Source organism: Oncorhynchus keta, chromosome 32 (assembly GCF_023373465.1).
Source record: "Oncorhynchus keta strain PuntledgeMale-10-30-2019 chromosome 32, Oket_V2, whole genome shotgun sequence".
NCBI classification, from domain to species: domain Eukaryota; kingdom Metazoa; phylum Chordata; class Actinopteri; order Salmoniformes; family Salmonidae; genus Oncorhynchus; species Oncorhynchus keta.
This window is the reverse complement of record NC_068452.1, coordinates 21721594-21742889: the sequence shown is the minus strand read 5'-3', so window position 1 is coordinate 21742889 and position 21296 is coordinate 21721594. Positions and strand designations below refer to the sequence as shown.

Here is a 21296-nt window from a genome sequence, read left to right as displayed (position 1 = left end):
AATTATTATTATATATATTTATATAGCCAATGCTTTAATCCAAAGTGGCAACAATCAACGTATTGAACCCACAACTCTAGTGTCACTAATTCCATGCTCTTATGAACTGAGCCACATACAGGACCACCACAATACAGAAGTACAACACAATACAGTAATATACAATACACGATTACAATACAGGTGGAAGATGTACGATTGCTATCCTCAGTGAAGATAGGAGAGTGTGTGCTCGCATGAGTGCCTATGTGTGTGTGTGCTTGCCTCCGTGTGCATGCATGTCGGTGTTCGTGCGTGAGTGGGGTCTCTGTGGAGGGAGGTTGCCTGTGGAGCCAAGCATGTGGATGCCCACCCACTCAGCCGCTCGCGGCCCTCGTCACTTCGCATCAATCCACAACCCCTCAATAAAAATAGGACAGCCGTCCTTAAGCTACGTGGAACTGTGGAGAGCGGCATGGGCCGACTCTGGGCCTCTCTGGCTCAGATGAGACTGAGACAGTGCCAGTCTGTTGTCATGCCAGCCACGTTGTCATGTCTCCTTCTCTCTCAAACATACACACGGTTCCATAGCGTCTCAATCTCTCTTCACCTTGTCTTCAGTTATAGCACACAAATAACCATACGTGTAAACTCAGCAAAAAAAGAAACGTCCCTTTTTCAGGACCCTGTCAAAGATAATTCGTAAAAATCCAAATAACTTGACAGATCTTCATTGTAAAGGGTTTAAACACTGTTTCCCATGCTTGTTCAATGAACCATAAACAATTAATGAACACGCACCTGTGGAACGGTCGTTTTTAGACGGTAGGCAATTAAGGTCACAGTTATGAAAGCTTAGGACACTAAAAGAGGCCTTTCTACTCACTCTGAAAAACGCCACAGAAAGATGCCCATGGTCCCTGCTCATCTGTGTGAACGTGCCTTAGGCATGCTGCAAGGAGGCATGAGGACTGCAGATGTGGCCAGGGCAATAAATTGCAATGTCCGTACTGTGAGACGCCTAAGACAGAGCCACAGGGAGACAAGATGGACAGCTGATCGTCCTCGCAGTGGCAGACCACGTGTAACAACATCTGCACAGGATCGGTACATCTGAACATCACACCTGTGGGACAGGTACAGGATGGCAATAACAACTGCCTGGGTTACACCAGGAACGCACAATCCCTCCATCAGTGCTCAGACTGTCTGCAATAGGCTGAGAGAAGCTGGACTGAGGGCTTGTAGGCCTGTTGTAAGGCAGGTCCTCACCAGACATTACCGGCAACAACGTTGCCTATGAGCACAAACCCACTGTCGCTGGACCAGACCGGACTGGCAAAAAGGGCTCTTCACTGACGAATCGCGGTTTTGTCTCACCAGGGGTGATGGTCGGATTCACGTTTATCGTCGAAGAAATGAGCATTACACCGAGGCCTGTACTCTGGAGAGGGATCGATATGGAGGTGGAGGGTCCATCACGGTCTGGGGCGGTGTGTCACAGCATCATTGGACTGAGCTTGTTGTCATTGCAGGCAATCTCAACGCTGTGCGTTATAAGGAAGACATCATCCTCCCTCATGTGGTACTCTTCCTGCAGGCTCATCCTGACATGACCCTCTAGCATGACAATGCCACCAGCCATACTGCTGGTTCTGTGTGTGATTTCCTGCAAGACAGGAATGTCAGTGTTCTGCCATGGCCAGCGAAGAGCCCGGATCTCAATCCAATTGAGCACGTCTGGAACCGGTTGGATCGGAGGGTGAGGGCTAGGGCCATTCCCCCCAGAAATGACCGGGAACTTGCAGGTGCCTAGGTGGAAGAGTGAGGTAACACCTCACAGCAAGAACTGGCAAATCTGGTGCAGTCCATGAGGAGGAGCTGCACTGCAGTAAGCAATGCAGCTGGTGGCCACACCAGATACTGAGTGCTACTTTTGATTTGGATCCCCTAGGAAACCATCCTTAATGTACAGTATTTACAGCTGGGAGGCATTACTTGTCCCAGTATCAACAGAGAACAGTACTAGTTAGTGTGACTGGGAGCAGAAACTAGTGATCAAGAAAGGTTGTCCAGTCAGGGATACATTTAAATGCACAACAATCTTTCAGCATATCCAGGTGATGGTCAAGCATGTGAGATAAGAGATTCTTTTTTGAAAATATAAACTTTTTTTAGGCTGTAAAACTGGAGAAAATATATACTTGACTAAAAAGTCAGACTATGTCCTATACTCCCACCCAGTGGTGAAAAGTAGAGAATCACATGTTTCCACGTCACCTGAGTCAGGGCGGGGGGGCTCTCGAATCTCATAGAATACATACAATCTCATAAACATTTTATTATAGGGGTGTGTTAACTACGTCCGATTGATTCACGGATATAATTTAAATGTATCAATTGGTCACATAATCTCACATGAAGATGTTTAAAGAATTCTAACGTCTACGAACGAATGAATAACATTTCAAATTGATTATGTAGTTGATTAATTACGGATCCCTAAATGCAATAATGTAAATTATTAATTATTTACTGTCAATCGCTAAAACAATGTACCAGGCAGCAACCATATTCTGCTAACGTTTTATCTAGCAGGCGATACACGCGGAGAGTTGTAGGGTGTGGATGTGGAAGACCCCGAACGGCCAAGATGGCGGCGTCCATGGCAGATGCCGGGGAGTTTGAGAAGTGGCTGAATTATCGACTAGACTCCTTAGAAGTGGACCAGGAGGTGTATGGAGCTTATATTTTAGGAATACTTCAAGAGGAGGAGAGTGACGAAGAGAAGGAGGACGCACTGCTAGGAATTCTATCTGCGTTTTTGGTAAATATAGCGGGCAGACATGCCATGCTTGCTCCGCGCTAAGTTAGTCAATAGCTGGCTAACGTGCTCAATGGTTACAAGTGGGTGTTAACTACGCTAACTAACAACTGAGTGACTACAATCGATCTGTTCCCATATAACTAACTGGTAACAACGTTAGAGACATGTGCCATTCTACCATGAGCCATATTTGGAGATGGGGGTTAGGCGAATCAAACCTGAAGTTATCCACACCCTTTCTATTATTAGCCGGCTAGCCCTGTTGAGACTTCGGTGGAACTCTCCAGACAAACAGATTTTTTAATATATATTTTTTTACCTTTATTTAACCAGGCAAGTCAGTTAAGAACAAATTCTTATTTTCAATGACGGCTTAGGAACAGTGGGTTAACTGCCTGTTCAGGGGCAGAACGACAGATTTGTACCTTGTCAGCTCGGGGGTTTGAACTCGCAACCTTCCGGTTACTAGTCCAACGCTCTAACCACTAGGCGAAGAGCCCGGGTGGTTCATGACATACAGCAGGGTGGCCAAGCCTCGAGAGCTACTAGGTACCGACCCGTTTGCAGGATTTAGTTGTTTTCACTAATCAGCTGCTCGTCAGGTTCAGGTGAATCAAGTTTGTTAGATCAGGGTTGGAGAAAGCCTACATGCTCAGTAGGCTGCTCCAAAAGTTGGCAACATCTGAGATAGAACATTTATTCTAACTGATGATTAATTGACACCGGGTCCTTCCCATTTGTTCTCAAATGGGAAGGGGGTCGCTGCAGCTCAATATGGCGTGTGGGAGTGTCGAAAGAAGTAGTGGCCCTCTTTCAGCATTGGAGAACAATGATCGTGAGCGCCACATCTATGTCTATGGGCACAAGCACTGTTCATGACACAACTGTTCACCCCTCCTTGTTGAGAGAGAATATGGAAGGTTGAATGTTTGAGAAATGTCTCAACATCAACAATCTGAACGTCAACAGTGAATAGGCGACTCCGGGTTGCTGGCCTTATAGAGTTGTAAAGAAAAAGACATATCTCAGACTGGCTAATAAAAATAAAAGGTTTGAGATGGGAAAAAGAACACAGGCACTGGACAGAGGAACTCTGCCTAGAAGGGGGCCTCCCACTCCTTTCTATTCTGGTTAGAGCCAGTTTGCGTTGTTCTGTGAAGGGAGTAATACACAGCGTTATACGAGATCTTCAGTTTCTTGGCAATTTCTTGTATGGAATAGCCTTAATTTCCCAGAGCAAGAATAGACTGACGAGTTTCAGAAGAAAGTTATTTGTTTCTGGCCATTTTGAGCCTTTAATCGAACCCACAAATGCTGATGCTCCAGATACTCAACTAGTCTAAAGAGGGACACTTTTATTTATTCTTTAATCAGGACAGTTTTCAGCTGTGCTAACATAATTGCAAAAGGGTTTCTATTTTAAAATGATCAACTTGGATTAGCTAACACAACGTGCTATTGGAACACAGGATTGGTGGTTGCTGATAATGGGTCCTATAAGAGCTCTTTGTCACTTCCCACGAGCCGGGTTGTGGCAAACTCACCCTCATTATTATGTTTTGTGTGTGTGTGTGTGGGCTGGCTTACAATGATGGCAAAAAACATTTGAGAGTGCCCTGGTGCTATAGAGGGGGTACGCAGCTGGAAGTTGAATGTTTGAAGGGGTACGGGACTATAAAACGTTTGGGAACCACTAGGCTAGTTGATCTGAACATTTCTCAAAAGTTATAAATAGTTCTCTAATGTATGTAATGTAATGACTGACATGATCAAGAAAACGGATTATGCACTATCCAATTTCAAAATTGCACCTTGTACAATCTACTATTACAACTTTCAAGAGTATGTTGAACGCCAGACTGCCGCCCCCTCGCGCCCCCCCCATAGTTTGGGAACCACTGGGTTAGACCATTTGTTCCAATTGGGCCTGGGAGCCCATTCAATCTAGCCCGGTGGGAGGTTGGAGTAAAAAAAACTGCACACTGGTCACCGGCTCATCGACTAGTCGTGCAGCCCAATCAGCAACGCAAAATGGTCTTGAGTGGCAACATCTGCCCAATTTAAATGATTCACTTTCCACACACCCACTCCTTTCAACACACCCACTCGTCTATACTAAAGTTGCCATATTGGGCTGTATCTAATCATACTTGTCTCAAGGTAGTGATGTTCAAATTCACTAACTAAATGCATCTCCATACTCCATACACTGTCTTCCATGCACAGGAGGATGAGAAACTTGAAGATGTCTGCAAAGAGATCATTAGTCAGTGGGCTGAGAGCTGTGCCCGGTCGGCAACCAAAAACAAGGAGGATGGTATGAACATAAATCAAAAGCTAGAAACTTAAAAGACAGAACATTGTTCTAGCTGTACTTTCAGACATGAGCTAATAGCCGGAGCAGCCGTTGTATGAATTATGTGTTGAATTTCCTCTCTCTCTCTCTGTCTTTAGCTGAGGTACTGGCCATTGCCAATCTGATAGAGAAGCAGGCACAGATTGTGGTGAAACAGAAGGAAGTATCTCAGGAGTCCAGGAAGAGGAAAGAAGCTAAAGAAGCAGTCCTGGCTCAATATGCCAATATCACCGACGATGAGGAATATCCTTGGCTCAATTATATTTCAACTATTGTGTACCCCTACAGTTATGCTTTGCCCCTTGTTAACCCTATACAGCTCTAAAGGTCTTAAGTGTTTATTTCTGTAATGTATAATGCAATCACTCCCAAAATGTTCATTTTTATGTGACTGCAGTGAGGAGCACTATTTTTCAAGTTTCCTTGACATCAACACTGAAGCTGAAGAGGAGGAGCAGGCTTTCCCCCCCAGTGGTGATAAATGTATCCTGTCTATGCCTCTTATTGCTCCTCCGATAACTCCTATTGAGGAAAAATGTACTTACTGTGATATGTGGTTGTCCCACCTAGCTATCTTAAGATGAATGCACTAACTGCCTCACTCTGGATAAGGGTGTCTGCTAAATGACTAAAATGGAATGCAAATGTATTGTTCACTGCATTAAGTAACATTTAACCAGTACTATATTTTTAAAAGACCACTTATGGCACCGTCACAGCTTCTTAACCCAGGTAATAGTACATTTTGGTCTGTATTTGTAAAGCACCTCGGAATAAGAGTGCTGATCCCGGATCGGTGTTGCCTGTTAAATCTTGATTAAATGTATAGGGGAAACCTGATCCTAGATCAGCACTTATGATCCGCTTATGAATAGGGGCGCTGGTTTGCTGTGAAACTCCTTTACTGGTCTCCTCAGCCCTGTTTAAGAACACCAACGTGGAGGAGGTTTTGAGCAGGAAGAAGCAGCAGAGGGACCAGGCTAAGGAAGATTCGCATAAGAAGAAAGAGACGGACAAGATGCAGCGCGAGAAGGATAAACTAGCGAGGCAGGACAGGAAGGACAAGGAGAAGAAACGCACACAGAAAGGGGAACGCAAAAGATGAGAAAAACAAATGACACTGTGGGACATTGTCACATGAAATGCTTTGTTACTGGACAAAAAACTGAAATCAACATCTATTTTTACCTATCCCTTATTACCACCCGTACGATTGTAACATGACGTTGTAACAACTTGTCTGGACATTAATTGTTTTAACCAATTACCATTTTAGTTTTCTATAGATTTCAGTCATCAATCATCAAGCTTTATCTAAAGCTGGGAAGCGGTCCATCTATCTACAATGTGTTCTTTCTCCTCAACTGTGATTAATAAAGTAAATCAGTGACTCTATGAAAAGCCAACTTTAATAGTCTTATCTCTACTTGCTATGATCAACCTGCACAAGCTCTTGCCTGTATCTGTCATCCTACCATGTTGAAACTAAAGAGGCCGATGTTTCGGTATCATTGCTGTCCCTGCCTCCTTTTCAATATGCCTCTACTAATAGGGAGACTGTCTCTGAAAATGAATAGTCATTCAATAGATGTAGCATGCAAGCCTTCGCTCTAAACATGTTTGCCCAGCTTAAGTAATCATTTTCCAAGATAAATGTTTTTAAATGGCATTTAAATGTTCTGCAATTACTAAAGGAGATATTGTAGTAAAAGGAAGGGGAAGTGCCCTATGGGATCTTAACTCACTCAGATTGAGGCACTGCTAGTATGTGCCAATGTGTTGCAAATGCTTTTCCTCTTTGGAGACGGATTCACTCAAGGCATTGTCATATTAAATACATTCAGTTTGGCACCCCGGTCTTCATGTACTGTCTATGCACTCTCTTGTATGAGAATCAGAACAATGTGGAGGTTGATACTGTATACCTCGATTATATCATATACAATGTTTGCAGAATGGCAATGGGGTTCATTTTTAACATATTTTTGGAATAAATAAATGCCATTTTAAAGAGCTTTATTGTTCTTTGAATTAATAAAACAAACAATTATCGTGAAACACACCATTTCAAACGGGAACATTAAAAATACAGGGGTTTGAACACGTTTGCCACCTGTCTTACGAGTGTGTATTATGTCATTGATAGTATGTGTCCATCAAACTTCAGTCTGATGTTTTTATGTTTTTGAAATGAGCTGTAAAGCAGCGTGATTAACATTCAGAGAACTAAATTCAAAATAAGAATAACATAAGAGTTAACATCAATGCATGAGCGGTCCAAATTCCTAACCTGAGAGTAGGTAGATTACAATACACTGACTAGAGTATGTTGCATTTAAGGTAAACTGAGGAAGCACAAGGCTTCAAGTTGACGATTGATTGGTATGTTAACATGGAATATGACAGAAAAGTGGTTCCCATTGCCATATCTACTCAACTTAGGAGGCAATGATCACTTATCCACAATTATTGGTTGTTAAGAAGCATATTAGAGAACTGAATGTCAAATCACATTCGAATAAATACGTTTAAAAAATCAGGAAAACATTCAAATGAATGCCATGTTTTAATAATTATAAATAGTATCTTTAAATTATATTCGGGCTTTCTAAGATTCCCATTATTTTTGATGACCCTAATCACAAAATATTGTTATTTTTGAAGATAAATTATGCCTCAACACATTTCATATTATGAATTCCCCTACCCCAAGAGCAACTGTCAAACAAATTGTATTAACATTTGTGGCCACTAAGGTAAATGATTGCAAGGACCCTAGCTCTCAGGTAGGTGACAATACTGTTGAATGTAATACTGTATATTCTACAGTTATCACCACCACGCAGATAAAAAAATATCTGATCAGACTCTGCTCTCTCTCATGTTCCTAATAGAAGCTTGTTAACAGGGATTTACTGGGGCTGAAGGGATTATGGGGATTCTCAATTCAACAGCATAATAGAATTGTACTGCAATTTAAAATAAATGCACCCCCGGTTATCACATTACATTGTTCTGAACAACCTGCTTTAGGAGAAATTTTAAATAAAACTGATAATCTCAGAAAATAATACATTTCCTCTGTTTGCTCAAACTGAGGCTACATGCAAGAATTCCTTCTATTCTGTCTAATGTGATCAACATTTAATCTGGCCTAATGCTCCTCACTGGTCTTGCTCTCAGCAACATCTATAGCATGAACGTGAGTGTCACGTGAACCATAGGGTGGCTCAGTGGCATCAGAACTGGATAAGTGTTCTCCCTGGGCTGGTCTCCTCAGAGGTGCTCTGCTCATCCAGCTTGTCCGTGTTGGACTTGGGTAGGGTCATCTGCAGGGCACACCACAGGGCAGTGCGGGACTTCCTTGTGGTCAAACACAGATCCCTCAGTGCTGTAGCAAGCAGCAGGATATCTAGCAGGAATACAGGCAAAAAAATAAGACAGCTGTTGCGTAAAGTAATTCAGTAAAAATACTTTAAAGTACTACTTAAGTAGTTTTTGGGGGTATCTGTACATTACTATTTATATTTTTGACAACTTCTACTTTTACTTCACTACATTCCTAAAAAAAAAGTATACTTTTTACTCCATACATTTTCCCTGGTACCCAAAAGTACTTGTTACATTTTGAATGCGTAGCAGGACAGGAAAATTGTCTAATTCACACTTATCAAGAGAACATCCCTGGTCATCCCTACTGCCTCTGATCTGGAGGACTCACTAAACAGAGAACATCCCTGGTCATCCCTACTGCCTCTGATCTGGAGGACTCACTAAACAGAGAACATCCCTGGTCATCCCTACTGCCTCTGATCTGGAGGACTCACTAAACAGAGAACATCCCTGGTCATCCCTACTGCCTCTGATCTGGAGGACTCACTAAACAGAGAACATCCCTGGTCATCCCTACTGCCTCTGATCTGGAGGACTCACTAAACAGAGAACATCCCTGGTCATCCCTACTGCCTCTGATCTGGAGGACTCACTAAACAGAGAACATCCCTGGTCATCCCTACTGCCTCTGATCTGGAGGACTCACTAAACAGAGAACATCCCTGGTCATCCCTACTGCCTCTGATCTGGAGGACTCACTAAACACAGAACATCCCAGGTCATCCCTACTGCCTCTGATCTGGAGGACTCACTAAACACAGAACATCCCAGGTCATCCCTACTGCCTCTGATCTGGAGGACTCACTAAACAGAGAACATCCCTGGTCATCCCTACTGCCTCTGATCTGGAGGACTCACTAAACACAGAACATCCCTGGTCATCCCTACTGCCTCTGATCTGGAGGACTCACTAAACAGAGAACATCCCAGGTCATCCCTATGCCTCTGATCTGGAGGACTCACTAAACAGAGAACATCCCTGGTCATCTCTACTGCCTCTGATCTGGAGGACTCACTAAACACAGAACATCCCATGTCATCCCTAATCTGGAGGACTCACTAAACACAGAACATCCCTGGTCATCCCTACTGCCTCTGATCTGGAGGACTCACTAAACAGAGAACATCCCTGGTCATCCCTACTGCCTCTGATCTGGAGGACTCACTAAACACAGAACATCCCTGGTCATCCCTACTGCCTCTGATCTGGAGGACTCACTAAACAGAGAACATCCCTGGTCATCCCTACTGCCTCTGATCTGGAGGACTCACTAAACAGAGAACATCCCTGGTCATCCCTACTGCCTCTGATCTGGAGGACTCACTAAACACAGAACATCCCAGGTCATCCCTACTGCCTCTGATCTGGAGGACTCACTAAACACAGAACATCCCAGGTCATCCCTACTGCCTCTGATCTGGAGGACTCACTAAACAGAGAACATCCCTGGTCATCCCTACTGCCTCTGATCTGGAGGACTCACTAAACACAGAACATCCCAGGTCATCCCTACTGCCTCTGATCTGGAGGACTCACTAAACAGAGAACATCCCAGGTCATCCCTACTGCCTCTGATCTGGAGGACTCACTAAACAGAGAACATCCCTGGTCATCTCTACTGCCTCTGATCTGGAGGACTCACTAAACACAGAACATCCCAGGTCATCCCTACTGCCTCTGATCTGGAGGACTCACTAAACACAGAACATCCCTGGTCATCCCTACTGCCTCTGATCTGGAGGACTCACTAAACAGAGAACATCCCTGGTCATCCCTACTGCCTCTGATCTGGAGGACTCACTAAACACAGAACATCCCTGGTCAACTGCCTCTGATCTGGAGGACTCACTAAACACAGAACATCCCTGGTCATCCCTACAGCCTCTGATCTGGAGGACTCACTAAACACAGAACATCCCTGGTCATCCCTACTGCCTCTGATCTGGAGGACTCACTAAACAGAGAACATCCCTGGTCATCCCTACTGCCTCTGATCTGGAGGACTCACTAAACACAGAACATCCCTGGTCATCCCTACTGCCTCTGATCTGGAGGACTCACTAAACAGAGAACATCCCTGGTCATCCCTACTGCCTCTGATCTGGAGGACTCACTAAACACAGAACATCCCTGGTCATCCCTACTGCCTCTGATCTGGAGGACTCACTAAACAGAGAACATCCCTGGTCATCCCTACTGCCTCTGATCTGGAGGACTCACTAAACACAGAACATCCCTGGTCATCCCTACTGCCTCTGATCTGGAGGACTCACTAAACAGAGAACATCCCTGGTCATCCCTACTGCCTCTGATCTGGAGGACTCACTAAACAGAGAACATCCCTGGTCATCCCTACTGCCTCTGATCTGGAGGACTCACTAAACAGAGAACATCCCTGGTCATCCCTACTGCCTCTGATCTGGAGGACTCACTAAACAGAGAACATCCCTGGTCATCCCTACTGCCTCTGATCTGGAGGACTCACTAAACAGAGAACATCCCTGGTCATCCCTACTGCCTCTGATCTGGAGGACTCACTAAACACAGAACATCCCTGGTCATCCCTACTGCCTCTGATCTGGAGGACTCACTAAACACAGAACATCCCTGGTCATCCCTACTGCCTCTGATCTGGAGGACTCACTAAACAGAGAACATCCCTGGTCATCCCTACTGCCTCTGATCTGGAGGACTCACTAAACACAGAACATCCCTGGTCATCCCTACTGCCTCTGATCTGGAGGACTCACTAAACAGAGAACATCCCTGGTCATCCCTACTGCCTCTGATCTGGAGGACTCACTAAACAGAGAACATCCCTGGTCATCCCTACTGCCTCTGATCTGGAGGACTCACTAAACAGAGAACATCCCTGGTCATCCCTACTGCCTCTGATCTGGAGGACTCACTAAACAGAGAACATCCCTGGTCATCCCTACTGCCTCTGATCTGGAGGACTCACTAAACAGAGAACATCCCTGGTCATCCCTACTGCCTCTGATCTGGAGGACTCACTAAACAGAGAACATCCCTGGTCATCCCTACTGCCTCTGATCTGGAGGACTCACTAAACAGAGAACATCCCTGGTCATCCCTACTGCCTCTGATCTGGAGGACTCACTAAACAGAGAACCTCCCTGGTCATCCCTACTGCCTCTGATCTGGAGGACTCACTAAACAGAGAACCTCCCTGGTCATCCCTACTGCCTCTGATCTGGAGGACTCACTAAACACATGCTTTGTTTATAAATGATGTCTGAGTGTTGGAGCATGCCCCTGGCTATCTATATAAAAATAAAAAGTGCTGTCTGGTTTGCTAAATATAAGGAATTTGAAAGGATTTATACTTTTACTTTTGATACTTATGTATATTTGAGCAATTACATTTACTTTTGATACTTAAGTATATTTAAAACCAAATACTTTTATACTTTTACTCAAGTAGGATTTTACTGGGTGACTTTCACTTTTACTTGAGTCATTTTCTATAAAGGTATCTTTACTTTTACTCATGTATGGCAATTGGGTATTTTTTCAACCACTGGTTTTTAGGCCTCATCATCAGAGCTGACAAATGCTGCTCATCCATAACACGGAAAGGCAAATGTAGAAGATAAGCCCTGTTATTTGCTCTTTCAAGGAAATAACATGTAAAAAATGGCAGCCATATTTCCAGAACAAATCTAAAACAACATTGGAAGACAAGCACAGACAAATGCTTGGGGATTCAGTTGTTCAGAACTAGCTGTGGCTCATTAATGACTTAGTGTTGAGTTACCTCTGTCCTCTCTGAAATGTGCGCTGGCCTGTCTCTGATGGTTTGAAGTGTTGACAAATTCCTCATTGCGTCTGGCCTGGGTAATGTAAATAGCCTCGAGGTGTCTGTCCAGTGCTGAACAAATATTGGCATGGAGGGGGAAGCTACGCAGACTCTCCATTTTACCCAGAAGGCTCACCACCTATGATATAAGAGGAAAATCAATTCCATCAATATTTCTTCCAATGTATTTTGAAACACTTTGCAGAACTTGATGGGTGTTCATCTAGCCTACAGCAACTGGTATTCATGTATTGGTCTTAATCAACTATTCTATCAACACTCATGCCAACTTTCGTGGAATTAGCCATCATCTAATCCTAAAATTCCAAAGTGGACATTTAACCTCCTAGAGTTGATTCACGCACCGGTGCGTCAATCTAAGTAACATATATATTTTTAAAATCCCCATTGAAACCTGTCAGTTTAACCTAGAGATATCTGCATTGGATGAGTGTCTTTCCACCACATCTGCCGATGTAGCACTTTCACATCTGCGTTTGGGCTAGAAACTAATGCTGCTCCAAGTGTCATGGGACTCGTCTGTAGGTAACTGGTACTGGTTTTTAAAAATTGATGGAAATATGAAGGTAGTTTTGTGCTACACAATACTCCAAAGCATGAAATGGATTTTTAGAAATGTTTGCAAATTTATTTTTAAAAATGAACAAAAAAGTTCAAATATAACATTTACATAAGTATTCAAACCCTTTACTCAGTCCTTGTTGAAGCACCTTTGGCAGCGATTACAGCCTTGTGTCTTCTTGGGTATGACGCTACAAGCTTGGCACACCTGTATTTGGGGAGTTATTCTCTGCGGATCCACTCAAGCTCTGTCAGGTTGGATGGGGAGTGTTGCTGCACAGCTATTTTCAGGTCTCTCCAGAGATGTTCGATCGGGTTCAAGTCCGGGCTCTGGCTGTGCCACTCATTCAGAGACTTCTCCCGAAGCCACTCCTGTGTTGTCTTGGCTGTGTGCTTAAGGTCGTTGTCCTGTTGGAAGGTGAACCTTCGCCCCAGTCTGAGGTCCTGGGCACTCTGGAACAAGTTTTCATCAAGGATCTCGATATTTTGGTACCCTTCCCCAGATCTGTGCCTCGACACAAGGGTTTGAATACTTATGTAAATAAGGTATTCAACTTTTTTAATGTTTTAATACATTTCCAAATTTCCAAAAACCTGTTTCCGCTTTGTCATTATGGGGTATTGTGTATAGATTGATAAGGGACATTTTTCCCCAATCAATTTTAATAGGTCTGTAATGTTTAAAACAATTCCATATGTCAGCTTATAGAATCCTCCCCCAGCTTAGACTTATCAGAATGAATATTTCTCACCTTGGCTTGTTCTCGGATCTGGTCCACGATGAGACGGTCCACTCTGGAAGCGTTAGGTGGGATTTTGGGGAGGGCACTGCTGGTCACCACAGAAATCCGCTTTCCAGGATAACTCATGGTAAGGACATCCTCTGTCTAAAACACATCATATAAAAAAACACAACTCCAACCAGTCGAACTATACATTTTAATCCTAGTTCGGGAGACATTCTTACCAAGTATTGTATTGCAGCATAATCAGATAAATAATAAGGATTTCAAGATGATCACAAGAAGCAAAAACATTCCCACTAAATGAACCACTCATTTTTATTGCTCACCTTCTTCCTCTCCTTCTCCAGGACTCTCCACTGCTCATAGCACTCCTCCAGGTGGAAGTGGAGCTGGCTCATGGGTCCTCCCCGGTTCCTTATTATCCTCGGGGAGCGGAGGCCTCCCATCATCCCTGGGTAGGGGTTCTCTCCGTTGGAGCCCATCATGTCATTGAGGTAAGGGTTGAAAGCTGCAAACTCCCCGTCTGGCAGCAGGTCCATGGGGGGGATGGAACCGCCGTAGGGGAAGGAGGATCTGGAGTTGAAGCTGGCAGAGTTCAGAGACATGTGGCAGGAGTTCTGTCTGGGGTCATTCACAGCCTGATACATGCAAGGCAGAAAGGCTGGGTTCTTTCCTGCGTTGACGGTGCCGTTTCCTCCACCGAATCTCTGAGAGCCATACATGCTGCCGAGTAGGTCGAGGTAAGGGTTTTGCAGGAGCCCCTGCTTTTTGTCCCCGTCTCCTGTCATGTGAGTGCTGGTCTGGGGCCTTGTCTTCCCATCCAAGCGCTGAGTGGAGGAACAGCCATCAGCCACCAGTCCAGCCATGTGCATCCTGCTCTTGTCCAGCTGCATCTCAAAGTCACTGTCGCTGGCTCCCCTCCTCAGCCCGCCCATGCCCATCCCGACCTGGTTCTGTCCTTCCCTGCTGCTGTGGAGGTTGGGCCCGTCCCCCTGACTGTAGTCCTGGATGCACGGTGGTGGTCCTCTCTGCATCTGGTGGGAGTGCTGAGGTACAAACTCAGGCACAGAGTGGGACAGCATCTTGGACGGCCCAGAGGATAAACAGTTTCCCCTTGGCTGCTGATGCTGCTGCTTGAGTTTGTTCTGCAACTGGTTCTGCTGGCGATAATGGTTAGAGTGCTGGTTCAGACTCAGGCCCGTAGAGAGGGGGTTGCTTCCTTTCTGGACAGCCATCTTGTTTTGGTGAGAAATTGTAGGATTAAAAGACGCTGAGAATGATTTTGGTTGTTGGAAATACTCAACGTGTTGTGGACCAAATCCAGATAAGTCTTTGGAATCAAAGTCTCTCTGTAGCGGCTGTTTGCTCTTCATTCCTCCATCAGTCTCCCTCTGCATGGCTCCATACTCCCCTCCCAGTTCCTTCTTAAACTGCATGGCTTGAGTGCTTTGCCCAGGCATCCTTGTGTTGGAGAAGTTCCTCTGTTCGGCCATGATGTTGTCATACTGCATCTGCACACTCTGCCGGTTCTGGGGCTCCCTATCACATGCGTTGTCCTGCTCACCCACCATCAGGGCCTGGATGTTGCTGGCCAGCCTGTTGACCTCTTGCATGGTGTACTGCTTGGTCCTTCTGGGCTTGGCGCTGATCTGGCCTGGTAACTCTCCATAGTAGTGGTCAAAGCACTGGTTGTTTATCTTGCTCTGGGGGCAGAAGGAGGGTGCAAAGGCATCCATGTGGTCAGAAAGAGCGTTCCTAGACCCACAGAAGCCTCCAAACTTCTCAGCTGTGTTGTACTCGTGTTTACTCGGCCTCGTGTTTGAACGGTAGGCGTTCCTCGCGTTGGGAAGTGGTAGCCCCGGCGGCTTCGGCAGCTCTTGGGTCTGTAGAGAGTATCTAGTGTCCATGTCTCCATTGCAGGAAGAGAGGAGCCACTCATGGTCACTGGTATCAAAGCCGTTGAAACGCTGGTAGAACTCTTCGGAACCTCGGTTCATTGGCTGCCCTTGTGCTTTACTGAAAGACTCAGGGTAAACATGGTTCGGCAGAAAGTTGGACTGCACTTTGGGCTCGGACTGGAAGTACTGCTGGCAATCGTCGCTCATTGACTTGGGAGACCAGACAGATTTCAGTTGGGATAATGTCCTAAAAGGAGAGTTGAGAAGTTAAAGGTTAAATACAGTTTTTTAAACACAATTGAAAGTCTCAAAGTCATTACTGGCAAACGTTGTGGTTTCCATTTCCAATTCCCATTCATTTGCCTCCCAATACAAAGAAATGAGCTCATATCACTGAAGACAAACAATACCCTCCTAATGAATAACTTACTCTTCAGTATAGTAACTGTCCATTTGATCAGCCTCCTCCAAGATATTTGACACCAGCCCATAGAGATCAGCTTCACTTCCACAGTCATTTCCATCTGGGAGATTCCTTGGAGATTTAAAACATAAGCATTTCAAAAGACGTGAAAAAGAAGACCATTTACATTTCAAATGGAGTGGGACATACAGTATAAGACAAAGTCCAGTGGTTATTAGAAGTTCAACTGAATTTCAAATGGACAGTGTGTTCATGAACACCTCGTGTCTTCTAATCACCTCTATGATTTCAGTACAATTAATTAGAATAAACAAAAATGCAACAATTTCAAAGATTTTACTGAGCTACAGTTCATATAAGGAAATCAGTCCATTTAAATAAATGCCTTAGACCCTAATCTATGGATTTCACATGACTGGGAATACAGATATGCATCTGTTGGTCACAGATACTGTACCATAAAAAAAAAGTAGGGTAGTGGATCAGAAAACCAGTCTGTATTTGGTGTGGCCACCATTTGCCTCATACAGTGCGACACATCTCCTTCGCATAGAGTTGATCAGGCTGTTGATTGTGACCTGTGGAATGTTGTCCCATTACTCTTCAATGGCTGTGCGAAGTTTCTGCATATTGGCAGGAACTGGAAGACACTGTCATACACATCGATCCAGAGAATCCCAAACATGCTCAATGGGTGACATGTCTGGTGAGTATGCAGGCCATGGAAGAACTGGGACATTTTCAACTTCCTGGAATTGTGTACAGATCCTTGCAATATGGGGCCGTGCATTATCACGCTGAAACCTGAGGTGATGGCGTCGAATGAATGGCACAAAAAAGGATTTAGTCACGGTATCTCTTTGCATTCAAATTGCCATTGATAAAATACAATTGTGTTTGTTGTCTGTAGCTTATGCCTGCCCATACCATAACCCAGTGTTGTAAAGTCCTACTTAAGTCATTTTTTGTACTTTAATGTTAATATTTTTGACTACTTTTACTTTTACTTCAATACATTTCTAAAGAAAATGTTGTACTTTTAACTCCATACAATTCCCTGACACCCAAAAGTACTTGTTACATTTTGAATGCTAAGCAGGACAGAACATGGTCAAATTCACACACTTATCAAGAGGACATCCCTGGTCATCTCTACTACCTCTGATCTGGCGGACTCACTAAACACAAATACTTTGTTTGTAAATGATGTCAGAGTGTTGGAGTGTGCTCCTGGCTATCTGTAAATAAATAAAATACATGAAAATTGTGCCTACTGGGTTGCTTAATATAAGTAATTAGAAAAGATTCATACTTCTACTTTTGATACTTAAATACATTTACTTTTGATACTTAAGTATACTTACCTCCAAATACTTTTAGACTTTTACTCAAGTAGTATTTTACTGGGTGACTTTCACTTTTACTTGAGTCATTTTCTATTAAGGTATCTTTACTTTTACTAAAGTATGACAATTGGGTACTTTTTCCACCACTGCCATAACCCCACCGCCACCATGAGGCACTCTGTTCACAACATTGACATCAGCAAAACACTCGCCCACACGACGCCATACACGTGGTCTGCGGTTGTGAGGCCAGTTGGAGTTACTGCCAAATTCTCTAAAACGACAGAGTATGGTACAGAAATTAACTTTAAATTCTCTGGCAACAGCTCGGGTGGACATTCCTGCAGTCAGCACACTAATTGCACGCTCCCTCAAAACTTGAGACACCTGTGGCATTGTGTTTCTCCTTGCAACGGAGAAATGCTCACTAAAAGGGATATAAACACATTTGAGGCCGACATTTGAGAGACATAAGCTTTTTGTGCATATGGACAATTTCTGGGGTCTTTTATTTCAGCTGATGAAACATGGAACCAACACTTTACATGCTGCGTTTATATTTTTGTTCACTATAAATTAAGACTTGGTCTTCCTTTTCCCAATACATTCTTCAGACCGTCAATGATAAATACTGGTATGACAAAACACAGTATGGACCAGGTCAGTATACAATTCTGAGAGTTGCATTAGAAATAGTTAGTTTAGTTACCTGCTTTTAACATTGTTCTGGGTGCAATTAATGAGTTGGTATGGATCATCCTGTGCCGACCAGGGTGTGTAGGACATGGGAGGTTCTTCTGACAGTGAGAAATCGGGTAATGGGATGTAAGGATGCAATAGCCTTTCGGTGTCCGCAGTTCCACAGGTCTGCGAGACAATAAAAAAGGAAATTCATGAACCCTAGTGAAAACATCAGCCAGTCACTGGTGAGAGATGAGAGATAGCATTCTGATTCCATTTTGCCTACAATAGACAATTCATACCTAAGACTTACAAAACACTAGCTACTTATTATAAACCATTAATAAACACACCACTTGAATTATTGATCATCTATAGCGTACATTGTAATGAACTGCAGTCTAGAAAAGTAAAACACTTCTTTTGAATGTCTCACCTGATGCTTATTTGAGGAAAAGAATGAGTCTGAACCTGATGATGCACTCTGGAATCGATCAAACGCCATTCTCACTCCTCTTGAACTTGCACTTGTTCTATTCTTCACTGCATTATTAAACTAAACATTACAAAGATATTCATACAAACATTCAACAGAACAATACAGTTTCATTGACTAGCTATCTTGATTATTAGATATACAGCTATCAGGGTAATAACATATTGTTTTGCACATGGCTAACTCGGCCCAAGTCATATTGCAATTAAATGTACGTTAGCTAGCAACAGTAGCGAACGTTAACTAGCTAAGTTAGTTACAAAGATGGAAAGAAGGATGCTCAGCAGGTGTCTAGCTAGCTAAACCCGAAACACCCAAAACAAACGACTTTTATGAGTTCAATCGACAACCTATTCTGAATGACACAGTAATAACAGACAGTTTCACTTTTGTCCTAAGTTAGCGTTTGTGTCCCTTGTCTCCCTCAGTCACACGGTTTATGTCTAACTTAACTAAATGTAGCTAGTCAACTGGGCTAGCTAGCTTACCTCCATAAATTCACTTGTAAACAACGTTTATGTAGGAAATTTCCCCAGGTGAAATGTTCACGATTTAAAAGTCTAACTTTTCTAAAAAAAAAAAAAATGAATTAAATCAAACGGACTTTAAACAATGACAGGGGAAATCACTAGTACACTGCGGCTAGCTACAGAGGTATTGATCTCGAGCTTGCCAGTTGCTCTTCTCGCTTTTATAAAGTAGCGTCACGAGCAAGACCTTCAGTGGACATCTCACTCAAGACCTTCAGTGGACATCTCACTCAAAACCTTCAGCGGACATCTCACTCAAGATCTTCAGCGGACATCTCATTCAAGACCTTCAGCGGACATCTTACTCAAGACCTTCAGCGGACATCTTACTCAAGACCTTCAGCGGACATCTCACTCAAGACCTTCAGCGGACATCTCACTCAAGACCTTCAGCGGACATCTCATTCAAGACCTTCAGCGGACATCTTACTCAAGACCTTCAGCGGACATCTTACTCAAGACCTTCAGCGGACATCTCACTCAAGACCTTCAGTGGACATCTCACTCAAGACCTTCAGTGGACATCTCACTCAAGACCTTCAGTGGACATCTCGCTCAAGACCTTCAGCGGACATCTCGCTCAAGACCTTCAGTGGACATCTCACTCAAGACTTTCAGCGGACATCTCAGCGGAGTTTTCACAACAACTCCCCGCGAATAACATGCTCTTCTTTTATCACTGACTGTCTCAAAGGTGATGATTGGTCCATAAGAAGCTTTTTGACCCAATGGGTTCCAATAGGGATTGTACACATAAAGGGCATAGCAATTAAAATATGGGGGAATCCTATTTTACTATCAACGAGGGACTATATCATGAGGCTTTTTCATGCATAGTGAAGGATTTTTGTTAAACATGTATTCTTCATGTACTCTTCTTGAATCATTTTCGTGAAACTTTTTTTTAAATAAGTAAACGTGTGGTCGGCTACATCATAGTAAAGTATACATTAAATACTAATAACTAAGTCATAGCAAAAATAGTGCTTAGTCATGTCCAGCGCCTCAATTTATTCAACCAAATATGAATAAACTTCCCTTGTACAAGTCGTTGGAGACTGGATGAAATACCACAGAGTCCCATCACAGCAGCAAGATTTGTGACCTGTTTGCCAGGAACAAACACCATTGTAAATACAACCCATATGTATGCTTATTTATGTTCTCTTTTGTACTTTAACCATTTCTACATCGTTACAACATAATATGACATTTGTAATGTCTTTTTTATTTTGGAACTTCTGTGAGTGGAATGTTTACTGTTCATATTTATTGTTTATTTCACTTTTGTATATTATCTACCTCTCTTGCTTTGGCAATGTTAACATATGTTTCCCATGCCAATAAAGCCTCTTGAATTGAATTGACTGGACATCTTTGGTTACAAGTGTTGCAAATGCATTGTCCTACAATACCCACAAGATGTCGCTCTGTCTATAGTTTTTTTTTGCGTTGGCCAGATAGATAGATAGATAGATAGATAGATAGATAGATAGATAGATAGATAGATAGATAGATAGATAGATAGATAGATATGTCACAAGAAAAGGGCAACCAGTGAAGAACAAACACCATTGTAAATACAATCCATATTTATGCTTGTTAATTTTCCCTTGTGTTCTTTAACCATGTGTACATTGTTACATATATGTATATATATGTATAATGTATAATATGACATTTGTAATGTTTTTATTGTTTTGACATTTCTGTATGTGTAATGTTTACTGTTAATTTTTATTGTTTATTTCACTTTTGTATATTGCTTGCCTTGGCAATGTTAACACGTTTCCCATGCCAATGAAGCCCCTTGAATTGAATAGATAGATAGATAGATAGATAGATAGATAGATAGATAGATAGATAGATAGATAGATAGATAGGGAGAGAGAGACCGACCGACCGACAGACAGACATTGCTTCAATTCAGCCACAAGAGCATTAGTGAGGTCAGGCACTGATGTTGGGCGATTAGGCCTGGCTCGCTATCGGCATTCCAATTCATCCCAAAGGTGTTCGATGCGGTTGAGGTCAGGGATATGTGCAGGCCAGTCAAGTTCTTCCACACTGATCTTGACGAACAATTTCTGTGTGGACCTCGCTTTATGCACAGGGGCATTGTCATGCTGAAACAGGAAAGGTCCTTCCCCAAACTGTTGCCCAAAGTTGGAAGCACAGAATCTCGAGAATGACAATGTATGCTGTAGCGTTAAGATT

At 43.3% G+C, this 21296-nt stretch overlaps 2 protein-coding genes across 2 annotated transcripts; one reads left to right on the top strand and one right to left on the bottom strand.

Moving 5' to 3' along the window:
• The first annotated feature begins 2545 nt into the window (after nucleotides 1–2545).
• Nucleotides 2546–7176, top strand: LOC118365277 (coiled-coil domain-containing protein 43-like). Its single transcript, XM_035747367.2, has 5 exons — nucleotides 2546–2806; nucleotides 5033–5123; nucleotides 5261–5405; nucleotides 5599–5645; nucleotides 6080–7176. Exons 1-5 carry the CDS (start codon nucleotides 2633–2635, stop codon nucleotides 6265–6267), a joined length of 645 nt encoding a protein of 214 aa, XP_035603260.1. The 5' UTR covers nucleotides 2546–2632; the 3' UTR covers nucleotides 6268–7176.
• Nucleotides 7177–7314: 138 nt separating this feature from the next.
• Nucleotides 7315–19230, bottom strand: LOC118365275 (meiosis-specific coiled-coil domain-containing protein MEIOC-like). The gene is made up of 8 exons (XM_035747366.2): nucleotides 19038–19230; nucleotides 18490–18609; nucleotides 18082–18239; nucleotides 16033–16137; nucleotides 14031–15849; nucleotides 13711–13845; nucleotides 12335–12515; nucleotides 7315–8574 (listed from the first exon to the last, which is right to left on the bottom strand). The coding sequence occupies exons 1-8, from the start codon at nucleotides 19041–19043 to the stop codon at nucleotides 8402–8404; spliced, it is 2697 nt and encodes an 898-aa protein (XP_035603259.1). The 5' UTR covers nucleotides 19044–19230; the 3' UTR covers nucleotides 7315–8401.
• Nucleotides 19231–21296: the final 2066 nt, after the last annotated feature.

Excerpts from the sequence above, each read along its gene's own strand:
- LOC118365275 (XM_035747366.2), bottom strand. Across the intron at positions 15,850-16,032 it reads GACAGTTACTATACTGAAGA|GACATTATCCCAACTGAAAT; the intron begins GTAAGTTATTCA and ends CTCTCCTTTTAG. Across the intron at positions 13,846-14,030 it reads TGGAGAAGGAGAGGAAGAAG|ACAGAGGATGTCCTTACCAT; the intron begins GTGAGCAATAAA and ends GATGTGTTTTAG.
- LOC118365277 (XM_035747367.2), top strand. The coding sequence starts at position 2,633 with ATGGCGGCGTCCATGGCAGATGCCGGGGAGTTTGAGAAGTGGCTGAAT. Across the intron at positions 5,124-5,260 it reads AACCAAAAACAAGGAGGATG|CTGAGGTACTGGCCATTGCC; the intron begins GTATGAACATAA and ends CTCTGTCTTTAG. Across the intron at positions 5,646-6,079 it reads CCCCCCCAGTGGTGATAAAT|CCCTGTTTAAGAACACCAAC; the intron begins GTATCCTGTCTA and ends TGGTCTCCTCAG.